The following is a 24144-nucleotide window of genomic DNA, read 5'->3' on the forward strand; positions in this document are numbered from 1 at the left end:
TCATTAGAGAGATCCTTATGAAAAACAACACAAGTATCCATAAATGCCTGTGCTACTCATGATAATGTGGGTTTAGTAACTTGAGTCTGTTTCCCTTTTACCCATACCAGCAGTGGGGCAACAAACAACATACGGTAACTTGTATAACTCATCAAGACTGTATAATTGCTGGGAAAGTATTCAGAAATCCTCCAATGTATCTTCAATCAACTCCTCAGTTGGCTCTGAAGGGGATCCAAAGGGGCATATCATAGCTCCTCAGGCATGCAACTGTGGGCCACATACCACAGTGTAGGTGTTCCTAAATAGGTCTACCTGATGTTCCAGTTATGTTACTCCTGGCAACCAGGCAGTAAAGTTGTGTTCCCAAGCAATGAGCATACTAGTGTCTCCTCCTCCACAACTCTCCCCACTCAAATAGTACCAAAACTTCTCCGCTCTAAAGTTCTATTACAGTATAGGAGTTCTTAAATAGGTCTCACCAGTGCTTCAATGATGTCTGTGCTGACAACCAGGTAGTGAAGCTCTGCCCCTCACAGTGATGACCAAACTGGTGGCTCCTCTTCCAAAACTTCTCCATGCTCCTTCTTTATCATTTATGCCACCCTCCTCTGAACCTTTTCTAGTTGGAATATATCTTTTTTAAGATGGGGTTACCAGAACAGTATGCAGTACTCAAGGTGTGGATGTACGAGGGCCCTATGGAGAGGTGTTCCCTATCCCTTTTCAGACAAATGCAAACAGAATGTACATGGATTTTAGCAGACTCTATACTCTGGGTGGAAAATAACAGTGTATTATCTAGAGACTTGTGATTGCCATGTTAGTCCACTTGGATACATGGAAATGAGGGACAATGACTAAGTTGTAGGTGATGCTATTACGTTAGTCCAATAAAAATGTTATCTGACAAGTTTTTGAGAGTTATCCTCTTATCAAATCAGTCAGAAATGACCTGATGAAGAGAGGATACCTCATGAAAACTTGTCAAAGGTAATTTAACTTGGTTGTTGACCCTTATTTCAATGTATTACCTACAACTAGTAAAAAAGGCCCGTTTCTGACACAAATGAAACGGGCGCTAGCAAGGTTTTCCTCGGCTCCCCTGCGCCCACCCATGTCCAGTGAACCTCCTTCTCTCCCCTGCCCCCCTCCTGCCACCCATGTCCAACAACCCTCCTCTCTCCCCTGCCCCCCCTGCAGCCACCCATGTCCAGTGACCCCCTGCCCCCTCTGCAGCCACCCGTGTCCAGCGACCCTCCTCTCTCTCCTGCCCCTCCCCACAGCCACCCATGTCCAGCGACCCTCCTCTGGACATGGATCAGCTGTGAGGCATGTTTCCCCACCCCCCCGGGTTCTGAAGTTGACATCATAATGGCTACTGTGATGTCAGCCTAATCTATGGAGCCTAGCAGACCAACTCGGAATGAGCCACGAACCCAGGCAGCAAGTCAGAACGTTTGAGGTGAGAATTATTATATAGGATGACTCCAAGATCAATTTCTTGGGTAATGACTCCTGAACTCAGAACCCCACGTTTTGTACCTGTAGTTGGGATTATTTTTCACTAGGTGCATCACTTTGCACTTGTCCACATTAAATTTCAAGTGCCATTTAGATACCTAGTCTCGCATCATTCTTCAACAATTACTCACAATGCTCAGCTGCAGCAAATTACACAGAGATTTTTCAATGTTTATTGTCAGCACAATTATTCATAGGTTATAATATTGAAAGGATACTTGTGGTCAAAACCATACCATATCCTGAAGAGCCAGGCACTTTCATTCTTTGTAGTGCTTTTATTTAGCTGATCTGTTCTCTATAAATAAACAAACAAACAAACAAATTAGAGAGAGATTGTTTTCCATGAAATGTATTGTCTAACAGGGTAAATAAAATATATTTTTGTATATTACTCTTAAGATCATTAACATTGTTAATCCAAGAGAAATAGTTGTTTCCTACACTCATGCAGTTGGGACCTGTTGAGTAAGAGCAGAGGAAGCCAGCTCTGGTCCTCAAAAGCCACAAATTAATTGTTTTTTTTCAGGATCTCTCCAATGAATAAGTATCGCCAATAATATTCAATGGGATTAAATGCTAAATAACACACTGAAAAAAAAAATTCCAGGATAATAAAAGTACTGATACACAAACTCAACTTCCCAGGTAAACAGAAAACAACATAAAAATGTTTTGTGAAAGTGCTCAGAAAACCACTGTGACTGAAAGTGAAAATTCACACAGTCACCATTATCTATCAGTTCCTCATTATTTTAAGGCAGTAGATCATTAAATTTTTCAAGTAGCGATTGTTTGCAGTGGCACAGTCCTAAAGAATTCCAGTTCAAAAGTATAAATTTCACCACTAATAATATCAAAAATAAAGCCACTTATCTTGCTGATTCATCAAACAACCATTCCAACATTCAATTTACAGCACATTATGATGTCAAGTCCATTGCTTTTTTAGATTAATTTTAGAAATGGGTATTTTGAGACTAAAAGTTTTTGCAAGCCACCAGATTGTAATTCTTTGCTACATTTATTTATTTAGATTTTGCTCACACCTTTTTCAGTCAGGTACTCTGGATATTTCTCTGTCCCAGGAGGGCTCACAATCTAAGTTTGTACCTGAGGCAATGGAGGGTTGAGTGATTTGCCCAAGATCACAAGGAGCAGCAGTGGGATTTGAACCAACCACCTCTGGATTGCAAGACCGGTGCTCTAACCACTGGGCCACTTATCACAGTTATCATCCACGCCATTTACGTGATAATGTTCCGGTGGGAGAATTTTTGAGGCTAAGAAGATGATGTTCTTCTGTGATGGAATATAAAAACCAAGCAGTTTTGTTGTCTAAGAAGTTTATGTACCAGGGTTATCCTGCTAATGTCGTAAGAGAACCTATAAGACAGCGATTTATGCACAACGTCAGTGGGCATTGTGCGATAATCAGGAATCAGATCTATCACATGTTACATGTGCTTTACCATATTCAACAAAAGTACAGAAACACTGGGGGATGTTACAATATTTTCCTATTTTACAGAGACCAATTTATTTATTGCAGGAATAAGAATTTAGCAGATATTCTAATGAGGTCTCATTTGATAAAGGATGAACAGTGTTTATTGAAAGATGCATGTGGACGTTATATATATTACGCTTATGTATGACAAATTACTTCAGTTCCTATACCTAATAGTGCTAAAATATACTATTTAAAATATAGAACTACCTGTGAGACAGCTCAAGTGGTATACTGTGTTAAACGCCCATGTCAGAAGTACTATATAGGACAAACTAAGAGGAAGATTACATTTCGGATTTCTCAGCATCTCAGCAATATTCATGTAGATAAAATAGACACTCCTCTAGTGCAACATCGGATTGCTATGGGACACATGAGAATGGATTTTAAATGTGTTATATTGCAACAAATACTGCAGCAAAGTGGCAATGTTTCTTATATTTTGATCTAAAAAGAGAGCAGTTTATTTACAAATGGGAAACAGTTCAGCCCAATGGTCTGAATAAGGAAGTTGACTGAACATTGATCATGTGACTATTAATCTCTCCAGACACCAATTTGAGGCATTCATTCCTACTTCCTATTTTTGAGCTTGATCAGTTTGTTAGCTTGTAAGTTTATTTTGTTTTTTGAATTTTGAATTGTTGTGAAGTTATTTATTTAATATTTTATTTGTTATGGAGGTACCCCCTGATGAAGCTTGTGAAAGCAAAATCTGGATCCAAGAAGGGGTGAATTGTCTACACCACATCTATCATCATTGGCTGTTTTCCTGTAGCAGTATTGAGAAGATGGTTGTTTGATGGATCAACAAGATATGCGGCTTTATTTTTAATATTATTAATGGTGAATTATGTACTTATGAACTGGAATTCTTAAGGATTGTGCCACTGCAAACAATCGCTACTTGAAAACTTTTACAATCTACGGTCTTAAAATAATGAAGAAGTGCGATGATAGATAACAGTGATATTTGTGTGAATTTTCAGTTTCAGTCACAGTGGTTTTCAGAGCACCTTCAGAAAATTTTTTTATGTTATTTTCTATTTACCTGGGAAGTTGAGTTTTTGTATCAGTGAATAAGTATGAGATAGATATACATGCACTGGCTCTAATAAATGCAAATTTCTCTCTTGCATATTCTTTAAGATTGTCCTGAAAACCTAATGAATATGTATGAGATAGTGTCACGGTTGTGCCCAGGTTCCTTGCTCTCAGTCACCTCGCCCCCCGGTGGTTAGACCTGGTGGCTGCTGTGAACTGATGACTTTCCGTTTTCCATATTCCAAAAGATATGCTGGTCTGGTCCGGATCTTCCAGCCTTCCAGATTGTTTTGGGACTTTTTTGGAACTAAGCAGTACCCGTACCTGGTGAACTCCCTGGTATGCTGCCTTTATTAATCACCTGGGAAGTTCTCTAGTTTGCCTTCCAACAGAGGTCCTCAGAGGAGTTTCCTTTGGTGAGAGTTGTTACAGTGCTGCTGTGCTCTTTGCTGTTTGTGGCTTTGACCCTACTTTTCCCCTGGTTTATTCTTCTGTCTGCTGCCTGCCCAGACCCGGCTTGTTTTCTGGTTTTTTCTGCTGCTTGCTGACTGCCTGGAACCCCGGTGTGTTTCTGGACGTGTCCTGCAGTTCTGGCTTCCTGCCCTGTCCAGTAAGTCCTGTCGGCCGCCTGCATCCAGGGGCTCAACTCCTGAGGAATGGCGGTCAAGGGCTGATTTCCTGTCCTGCTTGCTCCAGCTTGAGTTGCTTTGGCTGCAGTCTTCGCCTGGTAGTTCCGGTCCTGGGTTTGCTGGTACGTCTGTTCTGCCTTGTCTGTGTTTGGGTGATTCTCCTGCCACTGCCGCCCCTCGGCAGTGGCCCAAGGGCTCACTACCCCTGAGATTCCAGGCGATACATGAAAGATAGGTATGCCTGCACTGGTTCTAATCTATGCAAATTTCTCTCATCTATATTCTTTAAGATCTATCCTGAAAACCTGACTAGTTTGTGGCCCTGGAGGACCAAAGTTGCCCACTACCAAGTAGGAGGTCTTTTGTACTATGGTAGCCTGTGAATGCATAGAAAGGATGTCACTTGGCATGTCTTCCAAGATTGATCAGTTTAATGGGACATTATGGGGATAATTTTATAACAGGGCACCTGGTTTATGAGGTCAAGTGGGTGCATATGTAAATGCTATTTTAGAAAGACACATAAGTGCCTAAGTGCCCTTATAAAATACTAGTATAAGCAGGAGAAATCACACCATCTTGCAGGCCTGGACAGTTACATCTGCTTTTGAGCAAGTGCAAATGTCCATACCTAGATTATTCACTTACACACAATCTTTGCCTACTTGAGTGCAATTTGCATGTAGGCATTCGCGCAGGCCTAGTTTGGGTGGAGCAGAATTGGAGGTGCAATATACACAGATATTTTCTAAATTACACATACACACATTTAGAGTATTTGTACTCATTTACACCAACTTCAAAACAGGCATACATGTTGTGTGTCGGTATTTGTGCTCTACAGTGGCTGGATCTGGAGACCTATTTTATGAAGGCACATAAGCGCCTATATTGTCTTCATAACGGATGACTTTTTGGACTTCTCACTTAAGTGTCTTGCTATAAAATCATGTCCTAAGAGCCTTAAGGCAACATGAGGATAATTTGTTCTCAACATTTGATCATATTTTTAGTGAGACTTACAAGAGACTGTATTCTGTACTTCCTGAATCTGAATGCAATCATCTTTCTATTTCTCTGTTCATGTTTCCTGCCCCTCACTGAAAAATGACTTAGTGATAGCCCAGACTCTTAGGGGATCAGTTCACTAGAGTGTGTTAAGACTACATCAGCATTACTACTACTACTATTTGACATTTCTATAGCGCTACTAGGGTTACGCAGCACTGTACAATTTAACATAGAAGGACAGTCCCTGCTCAAAGAGCTTACAATCTAAAGGACAAATGTACAAACAGTCAAGTAGGGGTCATCAGATTGGGGCAGTCTAGATTTCCTGAAAGGTATAAAGGTTAGGTGCCGAAAGCAACATTGAAGAGGTGGGCTTTGAGTAAGGATTTGAAGATGGGTAGGGAGGGGGCTTGGCGTAAGGGCTCGGGAAGTTTATTCCAAGCATAAGGTGAGGCGAGGCAGAATGGGCGGAGCCTGGAGTTGGCGGTGGTGGAGAAGGGTACTGAGAGGAGGGATTTGTCCTGTGAGCAGAGGTTTCGGGCGGATTAGCATGTGTTTATGCCACTATAGCCTTAACACACTTGTTAGTAGACATTAATATTAATTTTGATTTATGTGGACTAACATGATACAAATATTAATGAACAGATACATGCAACACCCATATATTCTATCCAAACAGCCTCTGCAGTGCAGGTGGGCCCGTGAAGGAAAAGTCTCATTTACAGACACTCACAAATCTTTGGGTAGACCTCCGTGCTCTGGAGTTCCTTTCCATTATTTTGCTTGGGGGCCCTTAATACAAAATTCTGCCACTATGCCCATTACTACATCAGCCATTTTAAAAAGAGATTCGTGGATAACACTGTTAAAATCACATGCTAATGTGGCTTAATATGTTGGCCTCTTAATTAGACATTTCATAAACCGAAAAAGGCAATAGAAAAATTATATTTCACTTAAACAAGAGGGCTGGGATTACTTCTGAACTCTTCTTTCAAGCTTAGAGAGCAAAGTACATGTTTATGACTGACACAAATGTTAAAGCTCCCTGAGGATGCATATTAATCCAGTAATATGCTAATATTAGTTTCCCTGAAAAACATTTCTTCAGGAAAAATATATTAAAGAAATATGGATAGTGTTTATGTTTTCATGTGTACCTGCTTCACACTTGACTTGGTATGATAAATGAGTGATAGTTTTGCAAAAGAAATAAAGATGGTGGAAGAGGCAAGGGGAAGCTCACAAGATTTAAGAACAGGACAGAGCCTGTAGTATTGACTAGAAAAGAGTGTATTAGAACAGTGTTTCCCAAGTCCTAGGGTACCCCTTGCCATTCAGGTTTCCAGGATATCCACAATGAATATGCATGAAAGAGATTTGCATATAATGGAGGCAGTGTATGCAAATCAAACTCATGCATATTCATTGTGGATATCCTGAAAGCCTGACTGGCAAGGGGTACCCCAGGACTGGACTTGGGAAACACTGTATTAGAAGGGCATGTTTTAAAATAGGAATGCTTTAATGGCTTTTCATTTGAACTTTTAAATACAAAATAAATGTCAAGACCTGGCAAAAAAAAAAAAAATCACCGAATCAAATTCAAATCTATTCAATGTGTTTCAAGAAAGAGAAACGCTTCCTTGATCTAAAGACAGAATCTTGTATATGGTGTCACAGAGGAATCCGAACAAACTTCACCAAGGATACATTGTCACAGGAGTATTGGTTATGCTCTGCCAAGAAGACTGAGAGTAGAGATTTTTAGATTGCAGAATGACTCACAAAGAGGCTGTCCTGCAGCATACAGAAGAAGACCTAAGCAGATGGGCATCCCTGTGCTTTTCTCTGGAGCTGGCATGAAAGAAACCTTGAAAGAGGGACATGGATTTTGTGAAATTGGTACAACTGCAGTGCTAGTCAATTCTACCATGGCAGCCAATTAAACCAATGATTAAAACTAATACTGAAGGCAATCTCCTTCCAATACTTCTATCTGAAAAACCATATATAATGAAGGAGATAGGTGGAGACTCAACTGGCTTTCACTCTGATAATAAATTCATTAAATAAAGAGGTGAAGCCTCAAGAAGCCCCCGGCTCAATGATTAAAGAGCTCTCGGGAGGCTGGACTGCTTCATCATCGGCAAACACCCCAATGATCTGCTGCAAATATTTTGTCTCTATTTTTACTTAATTTTTCTTTTAAATCTCTTTTCTTTACTCTTAGAAGTCAAATATATAAATTACTTAGCTTGTATCCCATCCAGGCTCTCGAGACGCTAAATGCGACCATGACCAACGGTGGCCAACGTTTCGTCACCTGCCTCAGGGTCAAATGGTCTGCGTCAATCTTAGCCTAAAGAATACTCATTGAGCCGGGGGCTTCTTGAGGCTTCACCTCTTTATTTAATGAATTTATTATCAGAGTGAAAGCCAGTTGAGTCTCCACCTATCTCCTTCATTATATATGGTTTTTCAGCCAATTAAACCAGCCATATCAGCTTGTGGTATTGCTAGCAATGTAATATTTTATATTAATCTCTTTGCCAATCAATTCGACAACTTCCACAATTTACTACAGAAGTCACTTCAGGACTTCCATGGTAATTTTTTTTTCTTGCAGTTATAGTTGGCCTCACTATCTTTTAAAAGCCTGGTATTCCTAAATCCTCCTGAACAGGCACCCCCAGACAGACCCACTCCCCAAGCTGACATCTTCCTGACTCCCCCACCTCACAATTTCCTTATTCGGTAGCTTGACTCCCTAGCAGTAGAACTGCAAGACCACTGCTAGAAGTTGAAAGGCATCATTTTAAAGCTGACAGCCTATGAGGCCAGAGAAATTAAGGACCCTGTTTAATAAGGTGTGCTAGTGTTTTTAGCGTGTGCTAAAAATTAGCACGTGCTAATGTTAGAGACACCCTTATATTCCTATGGGAGTCTCTAGTGTTAGTGCATGCTAATATTTATCACATGCTAAAAACGTTTACAGCAAGGCTTAGAAAACAGGGTCCTAAGAATCACAGCTGCTCCATCTTCCCCCTCCCTGACACCAGAGAGATCCTTGGTAATTTCTGGGGTGTGTGTGTGTGTGGGGGGGGGGGGGGGGGGACAGGTCAAAATTGATGATAAACAGGTTTTTTTTTACTAGACCCCCCCTAACCTATTTAAGAGGTCCCAAGTACTGGGGAGTGCTGAACAGTAGGTTAGGATCCTTGATGTCCCAAGGAGGAAAGATAATGAAAGCTGGCATTCTTTTTACAAATTATGCAGCTTGCAAAGTTGATAATAATGAGGTGCTTTGAATACTGTTCATCTCATCATTATTTAGCTCACTTTGTTCTATTAAGACATGCTTTAAAGGCAAATAATACATGTCAAATGGCAATATCATAATGTTATTTGGACAAAATTGTGTGCTATTTTCTTAATACATATTAGCATGAATTTACACCAACACCTTGCAATTAATGTTTTGGCACTATTTAGGGTGCATGGACTGATACAAGTGTTCAGCAAATTGACCCAACAGCAACAAAATACAAATCTAACTAGGCATTAGGACACGCAACAAAGCTTGACGCAATATTGACTGAAAGGCTGCTCTGTTCTATGCACTGATGTAAGGTAGTTAAGGTCAACTGGCTAAACCCAAATAATTATGCTTTTAGTTGCTTAAATCCATATGCACTGACAGCGTGGGAAGGAAGACTTATTGAATGGTGATATGGGAACATTCTACCATGACACTGTCAGATTACATTTACAACAGTACAACCTCTGTGAAGATTTTCCTTGCTTACTTGCATGCTTTCTGGACTTGCCTGATTTGAAGTTACTGCTTTCAGGTCCTCATCTGGATCTACGCCTACCCTGTCAATAAAAACAAAGAACAGTAAATTGTCTAGCACAGGCCATTATGTACTCTTTTAACCAGGAATCTATGTGAGATTATGCAAGAGAGGTGGGAAATGAGGAGATAGAATTAGAAAGAAAATACGCACTTAGAATGGAGGAGGTTTTTTTTTTTGGTCAAAATTCTAACTGTTTCCAGCTTCCCAAACAAAAACAGTTATTGCTCACACCTATTTCTAATCCCACAGTTCTATCAGATCTCTCCCCATCTTTCACGGTTTGTACTGGAATCAGGCCAGCAATTTAGGCAAAAGTTAAGAACTGAATAATGACAGCTGACATGCCTATCATGTATTGTAATACAGGAATGAACTGCATACCTAAAAATGCTGTAATGAAATCTAAAAATAAAAGAATGGTGTTGACTTCTTATTTGACTGACAAATGAAACCAATCAAATCCTTTATTAAGGATGCCTTGCTATCTGTGGAACATCAAATGAACCCTCTTTACACTGCCTTTTAGACTAGACTTACTTTGAATCCCGTGTAACAGTAATAGCCTGGCCTCATTATAATATGCACGGCCTCATTATTCCATTCTCCATATGCAGGGTGGCCCTTCTGGTATCACCAACATTGAAAAATGAGAAGTTCAAGTACACAGTGTGTTCTGACTAGGATATGAGCTTGAAAGAAGGCAAGTGGTTAAAAACACATATGGGTGCAGACAAGATGGAGTATACTTACACATGTGCCATGTGTAGGCATTCCCAAAAGCGTAGTTGCAATATACACATGTATGTTATCAAACATGCATGTAAATGCATAGAATATTTGCACATGTCCACACCTTCAAAGAAGTGTAAAATTGTGTGCTATTGGGGGGGGGGGGGGGGGGAAGACATCTTTTTAGATGTTATGTTATGCAAAGGATTTGTATCCCACCAAATCCCTAATCAATCAGGTTCAAAGCGGGTAACAACATCATCAAATGTACTATATTAGTGACAGAAGGAAGTGCAAAAGTGGCATTCTGAGGCTCAAGGATGAAGGGGAGGAATTGAAGGAACTTAAGGATGTTCTGCTGGTTCTGCTGTCTAACCTTTTCAATGCTTCTTTAGATTTTGAAGTGGTCCAGGAGAACTGGAGAAGGGCAGATGTGGTTCCTCTCCACAAAAGCCGAAGTAAGGAGGAGGTTGGGAACTACAAGCCAATTAGTCTCACCTCTGTGGTAAGTATATTATTGGAAATGTTTCTCTGGCTAGAGAGGTTTCTGAATTCAATGAACCTGCGGATTTACTAGAGTTAGGTCTTGTCATATAAATTAATTTCTTTGGGTGATCAGACAGTTAGATCAAGAGAAGGCACTAGATATGGTGTACTTAGATTTTAGCAAACTCTTTGACACAGTTCCACATAGGCAACTTAAAAATGGTGTGTCCTCAGTATGGACCCTAGGGTGACTGACTGAGTTAGAAACCGGTTGAGTGGAAGGTGACATAGTGGTAAATGGAGTTTATTCTGAGGAAAGGGGTGTTGACAATAATGTGCCACAGGGAGCGATTCATGGTCCAATTTCTTTTTAATGTTTTTGTAAGCGCTATTGTGGAAGGGCTATCTGGTAAGGGTTGCCTCTTAGAGGATTATACCAAAATCATCAATGGGCTAGACACCCTTGATGGTGTGGGTAACATGAGGAGGGATCTAGTGAAGCTTGAAGAATTGTGTAGAATTTGGCAGCTAAGATTTAGGGCTAAAAAAATGCAAGGTTATGCATTTGGGCTACAAAAACCCAAGGGAGAAGTGCAGTATAGTGTATGAAGTACTTCTGTGCATAAAAGAAGAGGTGGGACACAAGGGTGATTATATCTGATCATCTTAAGGTAACCAAACAAGTAGAGAAAGTGACAGTAAAAACCAGAATGATGCTTAGGGAGAAGAATGGCCAACAGGAAAAAGTCTCTGGTGAGCCCCCATTTAGAGTACTGTGTACAATTGTGGAGACCACACCTTCAAAAAGATATAAACAGGATGGAGGGAAGCTACTAAAATGGTAAGTGGTTTCTGTCATAAAGCATATGGGTGAACAAAACAGAAGAGAGGTAATATCTAATTGCAGTACTGGATACTTGAAACAGAAGAGCAGCGGGGAATCCAGCTGGCTCAACAAAATATCTAGTAAAAATACATTTATAAAAAGTTTACTAGTATGTCTAGACTTCTTTTAGCACTTGTCCACTCACCCTGACATGTTTCAGCATGAAACTGTGTGCATAAATCTTTCTTACTATGTCAGACCAGATATGAATAGAGGCAAACTGCAGGAAGCAGAAGTCACCAGAAAAGAGCAGTGAGTCCACAAAGAATAAAGTCCAGGAGACAAATTAAGGGGCCCTTTTACTAAGCTGTGTCAAAAGGGGCCTTGCACTACGATTAGCGCTTGGGTTTTCCTGCGCACTGAGGCCACTTTCAGTGTGGCTGGCTGCAAAAAGGATGCATTTTCCATTTTTTCTATTAATGACCAGGTGCTAAAATACCTACATGATAGACTTCAAAAGCAAAAATAAAAAAAATAATTAAAAATTGTACACGTAGGGGTGCGCTCAGGCCACTTTTTACCACAACTTAGTAAAAGGACCCTTAAATAAAATGCGTATTACCTTCATTAATATTAGCACGGTTAACATGTTTCAGGAAATTGGTTTCTTAATAACCTAAGATCTTTGTGGAATGCAGGACATATGCATATGCTCGTAGCTTTTTTTGACATATACATTTTTAAAATTCATGTTTTTTTTTAATTTTTCAAAATTATACAAAACAATTACAAGAAACATCTTGTTTTGGAAAAGACAGAGGTAATCCAAAAAAGAACTATTTAGGAAATTTACATTACAACAAAGAAAAGAAAAACTGTATTATTACCTCCCCCGTCTATAGTCCACAGAAAGGAGGAGGGGGACAACAAGGCACAATTCCCAGAATTTACTATCATGAGCATAAAGAAAAAAAGGAAGAAAAGATGTTATGATCTATAAATTGTGTATGTGAAGGGGAGGAATATGTATACGCTGATTAGGATAAAGTGGAATTGTTTAACAAATACTTCTGCTTTGTGTGCACAGGTGAAGGGCCAGGAATAGGGCAGTTTAGAAAAACAAAACAAATAGCAATGAAATTGTGATAGACCTTGGATGATTTTCAGAAGACTGTGTTCATGAGGAGCTAGCTAAACTAAACTAAAGGGTAATGAAGGAACTTAAGGATGTTCGGCTGGTTCTGCTGTCTAACCTTTTCAATGGTTCTTTAGATTTTGAAGTGGTCCAGGAGAACTGGAGAAGGGCAGATGTGGTTCCTCTCCACAAAAGCCGAAGTAAGGAGGAGGTTGGGAACTACAAGCCAGTTAGTCTCACCTCTGTGGTAAGTATATTATTGGAAATGTTTCTCTGGCTAGAGAGGTTTCTGAATTCAATGAACCTGCGGATTTACTAGAGTTAGGTCTTGTCATATAAATTAATTTCTTTGGGTGATCAGACAGTTAGATCAAGAGAAGGCACTAGATATGGTGTACTTAGATTTTAGCAAACTCTTTGACACAGTTCCACATAGGCAACTTAAAAATGGTGTGCCCTCAGTATGGACCCTAGGGTGACTGACTGAGTTAGAAACCGGTTGAGTGGAAGGTGACATAGTGGTAAATGGAGTTTATTCTGAGGAAAGGGGTGTTGACAATAGTGTGCCACAGGGAGCAATTCATGGTCCAATTTCTTTTTAATGTTTTTGTAAGCGCTATTGTGGAAGGGCTATCTGGTAAGGGTTGCCTCTTAGAGGATTATACCAAAATCATCAATGGGCTAGACACCCTTGATGGTGTGGGTAACATGAGGAGGGATCTAGTGAAGCTTGAAGAATTGTGTAGAATTTGGCAGCTAAGATTTAATGCTAAAAAATGCAAGGTTATGCATTTGGCCTACAAAAGCCTAGGGAGAAGTGCAGTATAGTGGATGAAGTACTTCTGTGCATAAAAGAAGAGGTGGGACACAAGGGTGATTATATCTGATGATCTTAAGGTAACCAAACAAGTAGAAAAGACCTCACGAATCATATAAACCACAGGCTTCAAAATGGTCTCTTTCCCATGGAGAAAGGAAACATCTTACTTACTCTGCTGCCAAAAGATACTAAGAAAAGCACAATGGATCTAACCAACTATCGCCCAGTAGCATCTATCCCACTCATTACCAAACTCATGGAGGGAATAGTGATGAAACAAACTCTCTGAATACCTAAATAAACACTCAATCCTGCATGAGTCCCAATCAGGATTTCGGTCAAATCACAGCACCGAAACGGTACTAGTATCTGCAATGAACTCATTCAAACAAGCAATTGCAACTGGTAACAAAATACTCCTCCTACAATTCGACATGTCCAGCGCCTTTGACATGGTTAATCATGAAATACTACTACATATACTAGAATACTTCGGAGTAGGAGGTACAGTTCTCAAATGGTTCAAAGGATTCCTGACCACAAGATCGTAGCAAGTAACAACGAATGCGGACATATCACCCCCATGGATACCTGAATGTGGAGTTCCCCAAGGATCCCCACTATCACCAACTCTCTTCAACCTAATGATGATACCTTTAGCCAAACTTCTAGCCAATCAAAACCTTAATCCCTATATATATATATATATGCAGACGACGTCACGATTTACATCCCATGCAAACATGATCTAAACGAAATCACCAACGAGATCAACCATAGCCTCCAAATCATGCACTCCTGGGTGGATGCATTTCAGCTGAAACTTAACGCAGAGAAAACACAATGTCTCATACTCACCTCACAAAAAAACCAACTACTCCACAATAACCACACCATACTGTTCTCTCCTCGTCGCACAAAATCTAAAAATTCTTGGAGTCACCATCGACCGAAATCTTACACTCGATACTCCCGTGAAGAACACAACGGAAAAGATGTTCCATGCCATGCGGAAACTCAAAAGAGTAAAACCTTTCTTCCCGAGATATATCTTCCGTACCTTGGTACAGTCAATGGTAATAAGTTATCTGGACTACTGTAATGCACTGTACGCTGGCTGCAAAGAACAGACTATCAAAAAACTCCAAACAGCCCAGAATACCGCAGCTAGACTCATATTTGGAAAAACCAAATATGAAAATGCAAAACCCCTAAGAGAGAAACTTCACTGGCTCCCAACTCAAGGAACGAGTTGCATTCAAGATCTGCACGATTGTACACAAAATCATTTACGCAGATGCCCCAATCTACATGCTAAACCTTGTGGACCTGCCTCCCAGAAACGCCATAAGATCATCCCGCAAATTTCTCAATCTGCACTTCCCCAGCTGTAAAGGATTAAAACACAAGCTGATACATGCCACCAACTTCTCTTACATGAGCACGTAATTGTGGAATGCATTACCTACAGCCCTGAAAGCTATTGATGAAATAACTAACTTCTGTAAATCTCTGAAGACACATCTATTCAACAAGGCCTACAAACAGAACCCATAGCCTTACAAAATTACCTCACCAACTCACCCAATTATTACAGTCCACCTTATATCTTGCCTAACACCAGTGGTGTGCTGGTAAATGTTTAAAAACAGGCTCTCTTCCCGGTCCACCTCTGCGCCCCCCCCCCCCCAAATTGCAGAGCTGGCTATAGCCGGGGAGAGAGCCTGGGGGGGGGGGCAATCTAATTCATGTTTAATGTGGGATAAAATGCCATAAATAAGTAAATAAAAATAAACTTTTAATGTTGAGCACCTGATTCTTAAAGTGGACATATTCCAAACACTATAATGAAAATAAAATGATTTTTTCTACCTTTGTTGTCTGGTGACTTTGTTTTTCTGATCATGCCGGCCCAGTATCCGATTCTGCTGCTATCTGTCCTCTTAACTCCATTTCCTGGGCTTCCTTTCCATTTATTTCTTTACTTTCTGCCTTTCTTCTTCATTTCTTGCCCTATATCTGTAAGTAAAAGCTGGGTCCTCCGCAGACTTGACTGTCCAGTGGATCCAGCTTCTGCCTATTTTCTCCATCCATGTGCAATTATTCTACTCTCTTCTTTTTCCCTCTTCTCATCTCCTTCCTCACTCTTCCCTCCCCTCCATCCATGTCCAGCATTTCTTCTCTCTCCCTTCCCTCTCCTCCATCCATGTCCAGCAACCCTCCTCTCCCCCCTGCCCTCCATGCACCCATGTCCAGCAGCAACCCTCCTCTCCCCTGCCCTCCATGCACCCATGTCCAGCAACCCTCCTCTCCCCTCCATCCACCAATGTCCAGCGACCCTCCTCTCCCGCCCTGCCCTGCATCCACCCATGTCCAGGAATCCTCCTCTCCCCTCCTTCCATCCATGTCCAGCAACCCTCCTCTCCCCCTGCCCTCCATCCACCCATGTCCAACGACCCTCCTCTCCCCTCCCCTCTATCCACCCATGTCCAGCAACCCTCCTCTCCCCCTGCCATCCACCCATGTCCAGCAACCCTCCTCTCCCCCCTGCCCTCCATCCACCCATGTCCAGCAACCCTCCTCTCCCCCCTGCCCTTCATCCACCCATGTACAGCAACCCTCCTCTCCCCTGCCCTCCATCCACCCATGTCCAGTGACCCTCCTCTCCCCTGCCCTCCATCCACCCATGTCCAGCGACCCTCCTCTCCCCCCTGCCCTCCATCCAACCATGTCCAGCGACCCTCCTCTCCCCCCTGCCCTGCATCCACCCATGTCCAGCAACCCTCCCTTCTCCTGCCCTCCATCCACCCACCCATGTCCAGCAACCCTCCTCTCCCCTGCCCTCCATCCATCCACCCATGTCCAGCAACCCTGGTCTCCCCCCTGCCCTGCTCCTCACCTCCATCTGCCTTCTTCCAGCCCTCCCCGCTCCCCCGGTCGTCCATCATCCGTCTGCCCTCTGCAGTTCTGCTCCCCGATAGCCCTGGTTTCCTTCCTGTGCTGCCGCCTTGCCTTTAAAAATTTATTTTCCCTCGAGGCGCGCCAGCGTTGAAGCGAAGGCTGCAGGCTCAGCTCGGTTCCAGCCTTCGTTCCGTTCCTTCGCATCATGGCTCCGCCCTCGCGTAAACAGGAAATACGTCAGGCGAGGGCGGAGCCATGATGCGAAGGAACGGAACGAAGGCTGGAACCGAGCTGAGCCTGCTGCCTTCGCTTCAACGCTGGCGCGCCTCAAGGGAAAATAAAATTTTTAAAGGCAGGGCTGCGGCGCAAGAAGGAAACCAGGGCTATCGGGGACTCGCAGAGCTGCAGAAGGCAGACGGAAGATGGACAAGCGGGGGAGCAGAGGAAAGCCAGCTCGCATGCGCCAACAACTGGCTCGCAAGATGCCAATAAATTTAACAACCGGCTCTTGTGAGCCGGTGCGAGCCGGCTCCAGCACACCACTGCCTAACACTTTCCTTCTCTCTTCCCTCACCTAATCTTTGTACATTACTAATTGTATCTGATATCATGGAATGATTATGTCACAACCAAACTCTGTAAGCTACATTGAGCCTGCAAATAGGTGGGAAAATGTGGGATACAAATGCAATAAATAAATAAATAGTAAAAGCCAGAAGGATGCTTAGGGAGAAGAATGGCCAATGGGAAAAAGTCTCTGGTGAGCCCCCATTTAGAGTACTGTGTACAATTGTGGAGACCACACCTTCAAAAAGATATAAACAGAATGGAGGGAAGCTACTAAAATGGTAAGTGGTTTCTGTCATAAAGCATATGGGTGAACAAAACAGAAGAGAGGTAATATCTAATTGCAGTACTGGATACAAGAAACAGAAGAGCAGCGGGGAATTTAGCTGGCTCAACGAAACATCTAGTAAAAATACGTTTATAAAACATTTACGAGTATATCTAGACTTCTTTCAACACTTGTCCATTCACCCTGACATGTTTCAGCATGAAACTATGTGCATAAATCTTTCTTACTACAACAGACCAGATATGAATAGAGGCAAACTCAATTGCAGGAAGCACAAATTACCAGTAAAGAGCAGCGAGTCCACAAAGAGTACAGTCCAGGAGACAAATTAAGGGGCCCTTTTACTAAGCTGTGTCAAAAGGGGCCTTGCACTATGATAAGCGCTTGGGTTTCCCTGCGCACTGAGGCCACTTTCAATGTGGCTGGCTGTAAAAAGGATGCATTTCCATTTTTTCTATTAATGACCAGGTGCTAAAATACCTACATGATAGACTTCAAAAGCAAAAATAAAAAAAATAATTAAAAATTGTACACGTAGGGGTGTGCTCAGGCCACTTTTACCACAACTTAGTAAAAGGACCCTTAATCAAATGCGTATTACCTTCATTAATATTAGCATGGTTACCATGTTTCAGGAAATTGGTTTCTTAATAACCTAAGATCTTTGTGGGATTCAGGACATATGCATATGCTCATCACTTTTTTTTGACATATACATTTTTAAAATTCATGTTTTTTTTTTTAATTTTTAAAGACTATACAAAACAATTACATCTTGTTTTGGAAAAGACAGAGGTAATCCAAAAAAAGAACTATTAGGAAATTTACAACAAAGAAAAGAAAAACTATATTATTACCCCGTCTATAGTCCACAGAAAGGAGGAGCGGGACAACAAGGCACAATTCCCAGAATTTACTATCACGAGCATAAAGAAAAAAGGAAGAAAAGATGTTATGACCTATAAATTCCAATTCAAAATTCACGGGGTCGATGGGGAAGAAGTAGGAGCAACTATCTTCTTTGAATCCAAGAAAGAAATCAGGGGCCCTGTTTACTTAGCCGCAGTAGAGGCGCATTAGCGTTTTTAGCGCGCGCTGTGTAGGTGCCCACAATATTGCTATGGACGCCTACACAGCGCACGCTAATTTTGTGTATGTGCTAAAAATGTTAGCGCACCTTAGTAAATAGGGCCCCAGGTGTTCAGGTTCAAAGAAAACCTTTTTTTTTCTTGGATTTTAAAATTCATGTTTCATACACATACCAGATCTGTGCTTTTGGCAGTGGCTTAATCGAGAAAGTTCCAGCACTTAATATAAAATCCATGATACCTTAATGTCTGTGACTGTAACAGAACTAGTAATAACAGTGTATGATTTTTTTTATATAACTTGGAAGGGCAGAGAATAAGAAATGTATGCCTGCTATAACTCTGAGCTTCACAAATCTGTGTCACCTTAGGCACACATATTCCTATATTTTTATTAAAACTCTGATCTTTGCAGTAGCTCAGGGAAATGAAAGAATAACTATTAATGGAACAGTCATACTTTTCCCCCCCTTTAACTGGAAGAAAGTTCTGAAGATATTAACTTGTTGATTAGTTTAGAGCTGCACCGTCTTCACCATTTCATGAGAGATATGGGTAGTTATGACTGTGATTGAAGTTTCACCCTCAGGCTTCTAAAAGTATTCATTTGTCTGCCAGAAGAGACAAACAGTGGTTAAAGAACCTTGAAATGTTAGAAGAGAATTCTGTGTAGTCCAGTAGCTCATTAGAAACAGGGCAAGAGGCTGCAGCACAAACATTTGTATACCTTTCTGCTAATGGACACACAAAACAGACCTCGAGGGATTGCCTCCTGGTGCAGAAACAATTTAGTTTTCAGACAGCTGGGACCATATCTGTACTGTAGGATAGTTACTTGGGACTTGTGAGTTGGGTTTGTAGTATATTTATCAGAAATGTAACTTGAAGAAAGTCCAATTTCTAGTGATACTTTTAAGACATGTACTAGAAATTGTGAAAATCTAGAGGCAAAAGTGCTTTGTACTTCACAATGTGAAAAGAAATAATCATGTGTGAAAATTTCATGTGTGAATTTTGCACGTTATTTGCAGGTTTTCATTTATTATTAAGGTGTTACCAACTGAAACACATTCACCATATGGATAGTGTCAGGCTAGTTAGAGGGACTTTTGGCTGAACACTATCCCCCACATTCTATTGCACGTGCAATTTGAGTAGCTAGCCAATTATCACTGATAATTGGTCACTAACAATCTGTTATTGGTGTTAATTGGCAACAATTTGGATTTGCATGCACACCTTGCTATGCACTAATCTATATAGACGCTTATGCAAATCTTTTAGTGTGTAACTGAAAAGGGGGTGTGGCCATGGGAGGGGCATAGGCGTGTCAAAGGCATTCACTAAAGATGTGCATAGTATTATAGAATTCAGAGGATCCACACCTAATTTACATGCAAGGATTTACACCAGGTTTCAGATGGTGTAAATTCTCATGCCCAACTTTTGGGTGCGGATCCCAGCACTCAGTGGTATTCTATAACTGGCATCCAACTCTTGGGTCTTTTTACAAATTGGTGGTAAGCCCAATGTGGGCTTACCGCTTGCTAAAAGGGAAGTACTACCGGGCTACTGCAGCCCGGCAGTAGTTCCCAACCCCAGTGAACATCCTATCTAGTGTTACAAAAGTATTTTTATATTTGTAGCGCTTGTGTGTACCTGGCGGTAATTGGGCAGTGCCGCATGCTGTCCGGTCACCGTCGGGTTAGCATGGGAGCCCTTACTGCCACCTCAATGAGTAGCGGTAAGGGCTCCCCCCTGAAATAGCCACACGGCAAGTGCTACATGGTCATTTCCTGAACCCCCCCCCCCCCCAGAGACCTGCCTTTTACTCACTGCGGTAAAAGGGGGACCTCGGCACTCATCAAAAACATGTGCTGACACCAGTGCAGGCCCCCTTTTGCCGCAGCTTTGTAAAAGGGGCTCTCAGAGCGCTGTTTATAGAATAGTGTCAGTGTGCATTTTTTTCAGCACCCAAATTTGGGTGCCATTTATACAATCTAGTCTTATCTGTATAGTGTTTAAAAGTCTTAAAAAAATACCGTTCCTAGTATATTTATCTGTCTATGCTCAACATTAATAAATAGGTCCAAAAGCAATGGAGGTCGCCAACTGCCAGTTCCTACATCACACAGCTTTTAAGATTTCTAAGCCTGTCTAAGACAGAAATATGAGTCTCTGCCTCAAAGCGAGAAATCAGCCATTATATAATTTTTCTCTCTAATGATTTATATCCTGGTTTTTAAAGATGATTCCAGACCATAGCCTGTAAGTGGATTTGTGAATGTGTTTGCATGAGTGAATCTGTAGCTTGTGGCTATCCATCACCACCTTAGTGCAGTCAGCACAAAATTATGAACAGGAACTACCAAAATCAGAAACAAAATAAACTGTGGAGATCACTTCATATACACCTTATGATTCATTATAATTGAAATTTAACACTCCCCCGCAAATCCTGAACAAATCATAGATACGATACCTATTATTTTTCTGCACAATTTAATCTATGGTCTGTTATCTTAATGAGATTATAAATTGCCCTGCATGCCTCTAATCCCTGATATCAATCTGTGAGATATTTTTAAGAAATAATAATCTTTCTTCAGCATTATGTTTTTAGTTTGTAAACTGAGGAGGTAGTTATTAAGGTGCACAAAGGACATAAAGCTTATTTGCCATTTAGCATGCATTAAGGGGTAAATAACATGGATCAAAGTAGCTTAACACGCTAATTTAAGTTACCGTGGGACATACAGTGATGTTCCTCATTACTATGTAAATCAAATAACACATCTTGCAGTGAACACTGCAATTTTCCTAGTCTGGGTTGCTAAGCCATAGCCCAAAGCTCTCAGGATGCCCACCCAGCAAAAACACTCCCCTCCTGAAGCCCACCATCAAAACTTCCCTAAAAGATATCACATATCCTCCCTCCCAAGGGCCCCCCTTTCCCCAAATCATCCCCCACCAGGCCTACCTGGTAAAATTCCTTGGGATCTAGTGCGAAGAGCACAGGAGCAATCCCCAGTCTACCAGTGCCAGGTTTAAAATGGGCCAATGGTATTACCACTAGGGTAAAGCTGTCTTATACTGCTAGTGGTCCCTGGTGCCATTTTGAATCTGGCTCCAGCAGGGGCAGGAGCAAAATGGGGATCACTCAGGCCCTGTACCTACTAGATCCCAGGGAATTTCACTAGGCAGGCCCATAGAAGGGCCAGTAAAAACACTTGATCTAAATCTGTAGTCACCCAATCAAAGTAATCAGATTTGTTTAACATGATCTGCCTCAGGAAGCCTTGCTAGCTTGGGTCCTGCATCACCTAGACTGTATAAATCATGATCCTTCTCTTTAGTAGTCTCCATTAATTTTCCCACCAATGAAGTAAAACTAACCACTCTGTATTTTCCAGCTTTCTATTTGTTAATGATTTAATGAAGGGAGGACATATCTGTTCTCCAGTTCTGTGGAATTATTCACATATCGAAACCTCTATTGAACAGATCCTCTAGCGAGCCATCCAGAATCCTTGAGCTCCTTTAGCATTATGGGATGCATCATATCTGATCTACTGGTTTTGTCCACTTTCAGTTTAGCTACACTCCCATATTAACTCTTGCCAAAAGTCAATGGTCCTTCTCTAAACATGTATTATTTTCTTTGCCATCCTGATGACTTTTCTCTTTCAACTTTAACAGATATTGTTCCCTAAGTTGTTTCAAGATCCCTTGAATCGCAAGAATCATAGAGGAAGATAACAAGACTTGAAGAAACAGGTGATGGGGTGCTTGGGACAGATATGGAGGGCAATGATGGGGGAAAGTGTTAAAAGGTCAGATTAAGGACAAGGTGGGTGGGTGGAGTTGGCATTGGGCTGCATCTACCCTAGTAGAAGATTCTCAACTGGATCAACTGGATTGTTCATAAGTACATAAGTATTGCCATACTGGGAAAGACCAAAGGTCCATCAAGCCCAGCATCCTGTTTCCAACAGTGGCCAATCCAGGTCACAAAGGCAAGATCCCAAAAAAGTACAAAACATTCTATACTGCGAATCCCAGAAATAGTGGATTCTCCCCAAGTCCATTTAATAATGGTTTGTGGACTTTTTCTTTAGGAAGCCATCCAAACCTTTTAAAAACTCCGCTAAGCTAACCGCTGCCTTCACCACATTCTCTGGCAACGAATTCCAGGGTTTAATTACACGTTGAGTGAAGAAATATTTCTCCGATTCGTTTAAATTTACTACATGTAGCTTCATCGCATGCCCCCTAGTCCTAGTATTTCTGGAAAGTGTAAACAGACAGCGTCACATCTGCCCGTTCCACTCCACTCATTATTTATAGACCTCTATCATATCTCCCCTCAGCTGCCTTTTCTCCAAGCTGAAGAGCCCTAGTCGCTTTAGCGTTTCCTCATAGGTAAGTCGTACCATTCCACACTATCATTTTCGTCGACCTTCTCTGCACCTTTTCAAATTCCACTATATCTTTTTTGAGATATGGCGACCAGAATTGAACACAATATTCGAGATGCGGTCGCACCATGGTGTGATACAAAGGCATTATAACATCCTCATTTTTGTTTTCCATTCCTTTCCTAATAATACCTAACATTCTATTTGCTTTCTTAGCCGCAGCAGCACACTGAGCAGACGGTTTCAACATATCATCAACACCACCACCTGGATCCCTTTCTTGGTCCGTGACTCCTAACGCGGAACCTTGCATGATGTAGCTATAATTCGGGTTCCTCTTTCCCACATGCATCACTTTGCACTTGCTCACATTAAATGTCACCTGCCATTTAGACACCCAGTCTCCCAGTCTCGTAAGGTCCTCTTGTAATTTTTCACAACCCTCCCGTGATTTAACGACTTTGAATAACTTTGTGTCATCAGCAAATTTAATTATCTCACTAGTTACTCCCATCTCTAGATCATTTATAAATATGTTAAAAAGCAGCGGTCCCAGCACAGACCCCTGGGGAACCCCACTAACTACCCTTCTCCATTGAGAATACTGACCATTTAACCCTACTCTCTGTTTTCTATCCCATGACTCTCCAATTTCCTCTGGAGTCTTTCATGAAGCACTTTGTCAAACGCCTTCTGAAAAATCCAGATACACAATAACAATCGTCTCACCTTATCCACATGTTTATTCACCCCCTTGAAGAAATGTAGTAGACTGGTGAGGCAAGATTTCCCTTTACTAAATCCATGTTAACTTGTCTCATTAATCCATGCTTTTAAATAGGCTCTGTAATTTTGTTCTTTATAATAGTCTCTACCATTTTGCCCAGCACCGACGTCAGACTCACCGGTCTATATTTCCCGGATCTCCTCTGGAACCTTTTTAAAAAATCGGCGTTACATTGGCCACTCTCCAATCTACTGGTAGATAAATTACATATTACTAACAATAAATCCGCAAGTTCATTTTCAGATCTATCAGTACTCTGGGATGAATACCATCCGGCCTAGGAGGTTTGCTACTCTTCAGTTTGTAGAACTGCCACCATTACATCCTCCAGGGTGTACAGAGAATCATTGTCTCTCCGACTTGTCAGCTTCTAATACCATTTCTGGCACCGGTATCCCACCCCAAATCTTCCTTGGTGAAAGACCGAAGTGAAGAATTCATTTAATCTCCTCCGCTATGGCTTTGTCTTCCTTGATCGCCCCTTTTACACCTCGGTCATCTAGTGGTCCAACTG

At 41.5% G+C, this 24144-nt stretch overlaps 1 protein-coding gene across 2 annotated transcripts in view; it reads right to left on the bottom strand.

The window, feature by feature from the left end:
- The window catches only part of SLC9A9 (solute carrier family 9 member A9), a 514180-nt gene that overhangs the window by 96311 nt on the left and 393725 nt on the right, over positions 1–24144 (bottom strand). The window contains exons 13-14 of one of the 2 annotated variants that reach the window (XM_030216056.1): positions 9534–9603; positions 1743–1822 (exon numbers count right to left, since the gene is read on the bottom strand). In XM_030216056.1, coding sequence (XP_030071916.1) covers positions 1743–1822; positions 9534–9603 — 150 coding nt within the window. The remainder of the gene's footprint in view (positions 1–1742; positions 1823–9533; positions 9604–24144) is intronic. The other variant, XM_030216057.1, reaches the window with a different exon arrangement.

This window comes from Microcaecilia unicolor, chromosome 10, assembly GCF_901765095.1.
Source record: "Microcaecilia unicolor chromosome 10, aMicUni1.1, whole genome shotgun sequence".
NCBI classification, from domain to species: Eukaryota; Metazoa; Chordata; class Amphibia; order Gymnophiona; family Siphonopidae; genus Microcaecilia; species Microcaecilia unicolor.